Source organism: Barbatula barbatula (assembly GCF_947034865.1).
Source record: "Barbatula barbatula genome assembly, chromosome: 17".
Taxonomy (NCBI): Eukaryota; Metazoa; Chordata; class Actinopteri; order Cypriniformes; family Nemacheilidae; genus Barbatula; species Barbatula barbatula.
Genome location: NC_136780.1, coordinates 1,021,674 through 1,030,662, shown reverse-complemented (window position 1 = coordinate 1,030,662; position 8,989 = coordinate 1,021,674). Strand labels below are relative to the sequence as shown.

Genomic DNA, 8,989 nt, shown 5'->3' with positions numbered 1-8,989 from the left:
CTTCGAAAAATATACGATTAACAACAAAATAAGTATAAAATGAATAATACAAAACCCTTACAAGTGTCGTTATGAAAAGATCCCTTGTGACCATAAACTCGCGACATAAATTAGTTTGAAGTCTTTGCAAGAGTTTACGACGCTTCAAAAACCTCCTTCAATGTTATGCGCAATGACAAGGGTCGTTACGGTAACACATATGTGTCCGGAAATGATCGTGAAGGGAGGCACGTTGAATCGGTGCTCGGCTCTCTGCTGGCGGACTCGTCAGTTTTGGACGCGGGTCTGGTCTGGTCTGGTCTGGTTTGATGGGCGATGGGTTTGATCGCTCGCGCGCGTAAAGAATGGTTCATCATCGGTATATTGCTCGTGATCACGTGCGCCAAACTCGAGCCGTCCGTGGGGGTGAAAGGAGGTGAGACCGATTAAAATCATCAGACATTTCTTGTGTTGATAAAACTATTTAAAACACCATCGACCATGTTTACATAATAAAGGGTGAATTTATGCAAGCGAAAACAAGTTCTTCTCGTTTTGCCTTCCTCTAGAATACTGATCATTTGCATAAACAACTAAATGACAACGTGATTAGTTTTGTTAATAATTGTGGTGTTCGTGTATTTGAAAACATGGTTTATTAAGACTTTATTATTTGTGCCTTGACACTGCAAGCACGATTACAACACGAACATATGCGAGTGGGATGGGTTCAGACTTTTGCACGCAAAGTTTAGTACATACGATATCATTAAATCAAACTACCGCTGACTTTCTCCATCTATTCCAAATGATGTATTGGATTTGATTAAATGTGTCGTTTGGTCCAGATCGACCTGGTTTATAGAGGCAACAGGTTGATGGATGTGTTAAGCTCACCTGTGATGACTGTAGTGACACGTTGCAACACCCGGATCCGACAACACTTTGCTTTAACACCGTCACTCAATGTAAAGTTCAAGACAGACTCTCAGTGTTTGACAAAGGTTGGATGACAGATGAGGAAATGCATAGAACACCGTGTTGTCATCGTCATGCATACATTATTACTATTATGAAAACCACCTATGGATTTACTGTAAATAAAAAGCAAGCACTGTAGTTTAATCAGGGTACTTCCTATCTTCTAGACTTTAAACTACATCAAACATTTTCAAAAGAGATAACCTTCTATAAGTTGATATCAGAGGCTTTGCATTAAAAAGTCTCTTCGTCCTGTTCTCCTTCAGGTCCTCTTCGGCCAGAGATCACCATCACCTATGTGGCAGTCTCTGTTATTTTCTTCAACAGCGGGCTGTCTTTAAAAACAGAGGTGAGACTGTTGGCGCCTCGGGTATATTTAGAGAGGATTCGTAGCATTTTGTTTAAATGAATCTCGCTGTCTCTTTCAGGAGTTAGCCAGTGCCTTAATGCACGTCAAGCTGCATTTCTTTGTCCAGACGTTCACGCTTGTGTTCTTCCCCGTCGCCATTTGGCTCCTCCTTAAAGTTCTGGCTCTCACTGCGATCAACGTCTGGCTCCTGAAAGGGTACGTCTACATCTCTCTCTCTCTCTCTCTCTCTCTACCTGTTCACCGCTCAACTGAATGGAGTCTGTGTTGATGAACTGCTCTCAGAGGTCCTCTGTGTGTTTATGTCGTCACATTCAGCTGAAACCTACACACATTCACTCACAGAGTGGAAATACTCGAATTAAAAAAAAAACAAGTGACGGTTTTGTTTCATTGATGTTGAATGTTGACACGCATTTCCAGTTGTGTAATAACGCAGAGGGAACAACAGGGTGGGGTCGGGGTTTAATATGAGCATTATGCACTTCAGTGTGTGCAGATAAAATGGAAAGCAAGAGGATTGAATGCACGGTGAGTGTTTTTATTGGTCATTGAGGTGTGTGTGTCTGTCTCAGGTTGCAGACGGTTGCGTGTATGCCCCCTCCTGTCTCCTCCGCTGTCATTCTGACCAAAGCTGCGGGAGGAAATGAGGTAAAATATCACGGTCACTTTACAAACACATCTCATCCAAACATTTAAACGCTTCAGAACATGCACACTGCATCACAACTGTACAAACACAATATAGTGGACGGACCTTAAAGTTAAATCAGTTTATTATTGTTCTTTACAGGCTGCGGCCATTTTTAACTCTGCATTTGGGAGTTTTCTGGTAGGTGTGATCATATGGAGTGTTAAAGGTATCACGATGTAAGACAGAACGTGTGTGTCATGTGAGGGTTGTGTTCTCTGTCTGCAGGGGATTGTGGTCACTCCTCTTCTTCTGCTGGTGTTTGTGAGGACAAACTTTTTTCTTTTATATCAGTAATGTTCTACGTGCACCAATAAGCTGTGATATTGCGTTGTAACAGTTGTGTACGTGAATTTTTTGATTCTATTGTGTGTTTGTGTAGTTGGGCTCCTCCTCGTCTGTCCCGTTCTCATCCATCTTCTCTCAGCTCTTCATGACTGTGGTCGTCCCGCTCATCGTCGGACAGGTGAGTGTGCATTTCAATGCTCATATAAAGTGTGTGTGTTCTGATCCAGGAATGAAATCACTTCTTTTGTTGTATTACGATTTTGGAGCCATTCAAATCAATAGTAGAAGTGAATGATGGGTCGTCACCGAGATATAAAACCCTCTGTGTTTGTGTGTACCGTGTGTGTGTTAGATATGCAGGAGGTTTCTAAGAGAGTGTCTGGACCGCCGGAAACCTCCGTTCGGGACGGTGAGCAGCGTGGTTCTGCTCATGATCATCTACACCACCTTCTGTGACACCTTCTCCAACCCCAACATAGAGCTGGACCATCTGAGTCTGCTCCTCGTCGTCTTCATCAGTACGATTCAAAGACTCTTGTCCTGGAGTGTTCTTGCTTTCTGAAATAAGATCATGATCCCTCTCTCTCTCTTTCCTTTTTAGTTTTTACCATTCAGTTGAGCTTCATGTTTCTGATATTTACTCTATCTACAAGGTTAGAGGCACACACACAATGGCATATCAGTCTCACAGTGAGAGTGTATAGTTGTATATATTGTGTCTTTGTGATATTTGTAGAAAATCCTCTGGATTCACCGCAGCTGATTCTGTGGCCATCCTATTTTGTGCCACACACAAATCCCTCACATTAGGTAAAACACACGCGTGTTCATTGTACTATCATTATTTTCAGTGTAGTTGAGGTTTAAAGGTGTGTTTGTGTGTAGGAATCCCCATGCTGAAGATCGTGTTCGAGGGTTACGAGCATCTGTCTCTGATCTCAGTGCCTCTGTTGATATATCATCCCGCTCAGATCCTGCTGGGCAGCATCTTACTGCCTTCCATTAAAACATGGATGACTGTGAGACAGAAGGTAACGCACAAACACAAAAAAACAGTCCCATGAACAAACCACGAGCACTTCAGAGGTCTTTACTATGTCTCTCACTTTAATTCATAGTGTGGATAATTTGAGCTCCCTTTGAGTCAAGCGCCATTCAAATTATGAACGTTTTTTAACAAGAATTTATTGATAAATGAAAGATGAATTAAAAATAAAAATGCCTTCTCACATAAATAATATTCACAAAACTATATATTACCTTTCACACTAAAGGGGGATGACATTATATTTATTCTAAGTTTGCGTGCTGCTGTTTCACATTTTCAAATCTTTTTTTATTGTAGATAACTTAAACTCAGAACTCTTCTTGGTGTGAACGGGTCTTTACAGAAGGCACATCAAAATACAGTAGATTCGTGATTTAAAATGTGTTTTCTTTACAGACCCTGACACCCGTATGAACCACGTTGGTCATTGAAAGTTTGGCTGAGCCAAAAAAAGGGACCAAACCGTAGCGCTGTGCTTTAAGTGCCTTAAATCATCACCGCAGAACCTCGACAGCCTCACACCTACAGATGATTCCATCAGCCTTTTTATAAACATACCTGAATGTATATTTTTATTTTTTATATGAAATGTGAAATCTTTCCTTACTGCAGCCGCACTCGGACCTTCTTAGAAGAGTTTATTTTTGTTTTTTAAACTTGCGGGAAGTATTAATGTGGCTTAATCGGGCATTGGTTATTTTTGCAGTAGAAAGAAATAAGGAAAATCTATTTAATCCACTGTCAATATAAAAATTGACAATACCTAACAATAAAAGAGTATTATATGACATTTATCTATTATTGACTTTTATTGGTTGTTTAATTTGGTGGAAAGCTTTGCAGTTTTGTCAAACACAAAGTTCAGTAGTTTCAGGTCAGAACACTTCCCGTGTGATGTTACGTTACTGGAGACAATAAATATTGTCATCAATTCTCTGTTTCAGTGTGGTTTGATGGATCACATGACCCTACATATTAATAAAGTGTTTATTAAACACTGATCGATATGCACTTTTATCTCAAAATCAAATACAGCTTTAACATTCACATAGTGATGCACACTAACAGCTACACCAAGATATTCATGTGTTAAGTAACAAAGTATGATATATTTGGTAACAATTTACAGTTTTTCATCGGTAAACTTCGTTAACATGAACTTTAAATAAACAATACTTCTACAGCATTTATTAACCTTAGCTCATGTTAAATTTCAGCATTTACTAAAACAATACAAAAGTGGGAAAATAATATTTGTAAATGCACAATGAATTAATACTGATGTATTTGTAACATTAACATAACTTTAACTAACATTAAACAAAAAATTATAAAATAATACTCCAATATATTGCTCACTATAGGTCATGTTAACTAAATATAATGAATGAGACATTTTTGTAGTGTTACCACTTATATAAAAATGAATATAAATAGTATTATTAATAGTATTAGTATAGTTAATTGTTATGGACAAAAAAGAAAATATATATATATACTGTATGTTAAGAAATGTTCAACAGTTTCTAAACTATAAATTTTATTTAAAAAAATGCTAAACATGAATTATAATAAATGTATTAAAAAACATAATAAATGTTTATTAATGCCATGCATCTGTTTACATTATTTGTGGATGTTTTCAGTCTCCTGGTGGTGTTATGAGATCATACTCGGCCTGCAACACCAGGAAACTGTTTTGTCGAATTTTGCGCACCTGCACCAGGTCCCCACACTCTTGCACGTGGATGATGCCTCTGTTGTCATGGCGACGGTCATTAAGGGAGACGGCGGTCCGTTTGCGGCAGTGTTTTCTCTGCAGGTACCTGAGACAGGCGGCAATGGCCATGCCCAGAGCGGCGGAGAGACCCAGCAGCAGACCCAGCTCAGATGCGTTTTGTCTGGGCACGTGCTCCGGTCTCTCTCCTCCCGTCTCTGGAGCTCCGGGAAGATCTTTGTCACGGTTCGGTGGTTTGAGAAGATCTCCAGACGGATGAAACGTGTCCCGCTGTCTCTGGGTCGCTGACACCGAAGCCTCTGTGGGCTTCTGGGATGGGAAGAGGTCTGAGAGAGATCGGCGAGGAGCCGGAGAGGGTTTGAGATGCGTGTGAGTTTTGTGTTTGTGTGTGTTGGGGATGCGAGTGTGTAATGTGTGTGTGTTTGTTGGTTTAGGTGTGAGTGAGAGAGTAAAGGGAGACGTCTGTGACTGAGATGTCTGAGTGTCAGTCAATGATTGTGTGTTTGAGTGTATATTAAAAGGTGAACTTGGGTGAGTGTCTTTAGATGTGTGTGTGTTAAATGCTGTGGAAGTGTTGAATGGTTCAAGTGTATTGGTGTGTGTGTTGTATTGTGACTGTTTGGAGGTGTGTGTGTCCAACGGTGTGTGCGTGTTGGTTTGTGTGTTATTTCGTAGTTGTGGAGAGGAGTGTTTGTTGATGTGTGTGTTATTTTGTGGTTGTGTAGAGAACTGTGTATTCAACGGTGCGTGCGTATTGGTTTGTGTGTTATTTCGTAGTTGTGGAGAGGAGTGTGTGTTGATGTGTGTGTTATTTTGTGGTTGTGTAGAGAACTGTGTATTCAACGGTGCGTGCGTATTGGTTTGTGTGTTATTTCGTAGTTGTGGAGAGGAGTGTGTGTTCAACGGTGCGTGCGTGTTGGTTTGTGTGTTATTTCGTAGTTGTGGAGAGGAGTGTGTGTTCAACGGTGCGTGCGTATTGGTTTGTGTGTTATTTCGTAGTTGTGGAGAGGTGTGTGTGTCCAACGGTGTGTGCGTGTTGGTTTGTGTGTTATTTCGTAGTTGTGGAGAGGAGTGTGTGTTGATGTGTGTGTTATTTTGTGGTTGTGTAGAGAACTGTGTATTCAACGGTGCGTGCGTATTGGTTTGTGTGTTATTTCGTAGTTGTGGAGAGGAGTGTGTGTTCAACGGTGCGTGCGTGTTGGTTTGTGTGTTATTTCGTAGTTGTGGAGAGGAGTGTGTGTTCAACGGTGCGTGCGTATTGGTTTGTGTGTTATTTCGTAGTTGTGGAGAGGTGTGTGTGTCCAACGGTGTGTGCGTGTTGGTTTGTGTGTTATTTCGTAGTTGTGGAGAGGAGTGTGTGTTGATGTGTGTGTTATTTTGTGGTTGTGTAGAGAACTGTGTATTCAACGGTGTGTGCGTATTGGTTTGTGTGTTATTTCGTAGTTGTGGAGAGGAGTGTGTGTTCAACGGTGCGTGCGTGTTGGTGTGTGTGTCATTTTGTGAGTGTATGGAAGGGTATGTGTTCAGTGGTCCGTGTGTGTTATTTTCTGGTTGTGTAGAGGAGTGTGTATTCAACGGTGCGTGCGTGTATGTGTGTATGTTTATTTGTGGTTGTGTTGAGGTGTGTGTGTTCAAAGGTGTGTGCGTGTTGGTGTGTGTGTTTTATTTTGTGGTTGTGTAGAGGTATGTGTGTTTAACGGTGCGTGCGTGTTGGTGTGTGTGTTATTTTGTGGTTGTGTAGAGGTGTGTGTGTTCAAAGGTGTGTGCGTGTTGGTGTGTGTGTTATTTTGTGGTTGTGTAGAGGTATGTGTGTTTAACGGTGCGTGCGTGTTGGTGTTTGTGTTATTTTGTGGTTGTGTAGAGGTATGTGTGTTTAACGGTGCGTGCATATTGGTGTGTGTGTTTTTTTTGTGGTTGTGGAGAGGTGTGTGTGTCCAACAATGCATGTGTGATGTTGTGTGTGTTATATTGTGGTTGTGTAGAGGAGTGTGTGTTTAACGGTGCGTGCGTGTTGGTGTCTGTGTTATTTTGCGGTTGTGGAGAGGTGTGTGTGTCCAACAATGCGTGTGTGTTATAATGTCGTTGTTTAGAGGAGTGTGTATTCAACGGTGCGTGCGTATTGGTTTGTGTGTTATATTGTAGTTGTGGAGAGGAGTGTGTGTTTAACGGTGCGTTCGTGTTGGTGTGTGTGTTTTTTTGTGGTTGTGTAGAGGTGTGTGTCTCATTTTGTGAGTGTATGGAAGGGTGTGTGTTCAGTGGTCTGTGTGTGTTATTTTGTGGTTGTGGAGAGGTGTGTGTGTCCAACAATGCGTGTGTGTTGATGTGTGTGTTATATTGTGGTTGTGTAGAGGAGTGTGTATTCAACGGTGCATGCGTATTGGTTTGTGTGTTATATCGTAGTTGTGGAGAGGAGTGTGTGTTTAACGGTGCGTTCGTGTTGGTGATGTGTGTGTTTTTTTGTGGTGTTGTGTAGAGGTGTGTGTGTCTCATTTTGTGAGTGTATGGAAGGGTGTGTGTTATATGGTGTGAGTGTGTTGGTGTGCGTTTTATGTTGTAAGTGTATATTGGTGTGTGTGTGTTCAACAGTGTGGGTGTGTTGTATTGTGGTTGTGTAGAGGTATGTGTGTTGTATTGTAATGGTATAGAGGTGTGTTTGTTCAATGGAGCTAGTGTGGTTGTTTGTGTGTTATTTTGTGGTTGTGTAGAGGTGTGTGTGTTATATTGTTGAGTGTATTAAAGTGCGTGTGTCAGTTTGTGGTTGTGTAGAGGTGTGTGTTTGTCATATTGTGAGTGTATTGAAGTGTGTGTGTCATTCTGTGGTTGTGTAGAGGTGTGTGTGATATATTGTGAGTGTATCGAATCATGTGTGTTAGTTTGTTTAGATGTAGTTGTGTGTGCGGACAGTGTTGTGTTTTGGACTCTTTGTTCCAACACAGAGGCTGCACATAAAGAACAAACACACAAAATATACAAATATACACAATTAAACCTTTAAATATAACTATAAATATAATATAAATAAACTGTGTGTCTATGCGTGTCGTCACCTGTCACGTTTGCCGTCTGTTGTCCTGTGTAACCGTCAGTAACAGGAGAGCTCCGTGTCCCATCATGCACCACTGCTGATCTGATTCGAGCCCAGTACACGAAATAAGACTGAACCAGTGTGATGCTACAGAGACATGAGTCATTACACAACAGAGCGCTTAAATGTTGTGCGTGTTATAGTGTTGTTGTTCTCTTACTAAAAGCGCAGGTCTCCGCTGGGTTGCGGTGGGGGCTCTCCAGGCTGAACGACAGGTTCCTCTTCATCATTTTGTGTCTGAGTGTGTGACCGTGTCATCAGGACTGACACAGGACAGTGTGTGTGTGCTGGGCGGCTGAAGCGTGAACTCTCCTTCAATCACACGATCCTCCAGCACTGAGCGCGCCTGCAGCAGAAAACCCATGAACGCCTGCGAGCTCTGCACTGTGACTGAACAACACAAACACAAGTTCAGTTAAAACAGGAGTGTGTGTGTGTGTCTGTATGGGTTCTGTATGTTGACCTGCTTGTGTGCGTTTACCTGTGAGTGTGTGATGCGGCAGGTACACTGACCGGGCTGCTGCGTATCATTATGGCGGGTGTGTGTGTGTTGTCGTAGAGAGCTGATGTGACCAGGCTTCATGGTCACACATGAAGAAACGCTCGCACCAAGAGAGAAACACACACAGCTGGCGGGAAACAGCCAGATCATCACACACCCAGCCCAACACCACCTTCATCCTCATCCTCATCATCATCATCATGTGTCCTGAATCACACACACGTACACACACAGTGTTAGAGACCTGCACCATCATCACCAAACTCAGCATCCACTCAAATACAATGCAGTATTACTTCAGCAAAACATT

At 41.8% G+C, this 8,989-nt stretch overlaps 2 protein-coding genes across 3 annotated transcripts; one reads left to right on the top strand and one right to left on the bottom strand.

Moving 5' to 3' along the window:
• The first annotated feature begins 174 nt into the window (after positions 1-174).
• slc10a7 (solute carrier family 10 member 7) lies at positions 175-4,285 on the top strand. 2 transcript variants are annotated; one of them, XM_079477901.1, is made up of 12 exons: positions 175-415; positions 1,227-1,309; positions 1,389-1,525; positions 1,903-1,978; positions 2,121-2,159; positions 2,247-2,282; positions 2,401-2,484; positions 2,659-2,824; positions 2,908-2,959; positions 3,043-3,116; positions 3,192-3,337; positions 3,751-4,285. In XM_079477901.1, exons 1-12 carry the CDS (start codon positions 316-318, stop codon positions 3,766-3,768), a joined length of 1,011 nt encoding a protein of 336 aa, XP_079334027.1. In that variant the 5' UTR covers positions 175-315; the 3' UTR covers positions 3,769-4,285. The 2 variants fall into 2 exon arrangements, with proteins under 2 accessions (XP_079334027.1, XP_079334026.1); XM_079477900.1 differs by lacking the exon at positions 3,751-4,285 and having other exon boundaries at positions 196-415; positions 3,192-3,498.
• Positions 4,286-4,996: 711 nt separating this feature from the next.
• On the bottom strand, positions 4,997-8,829 carry reeld1 (reeler domain containing 1; the record flags this gene model as incomplete). The annotated part of the gene is given in 7 exon segments (XM_079478237.1): positions 4,997-5,418; positions 8,140-8,297; positions 8,338-8,360; positions 8,363-8,410; positions 8,413-8,567; positions 8,659-8,700; positions 8,703-8,829. Coding segments are annotated over 7 exon segments (975 nt in total).
• Positions 8,830-8,989: the final 160 nt, after the last annotated feature.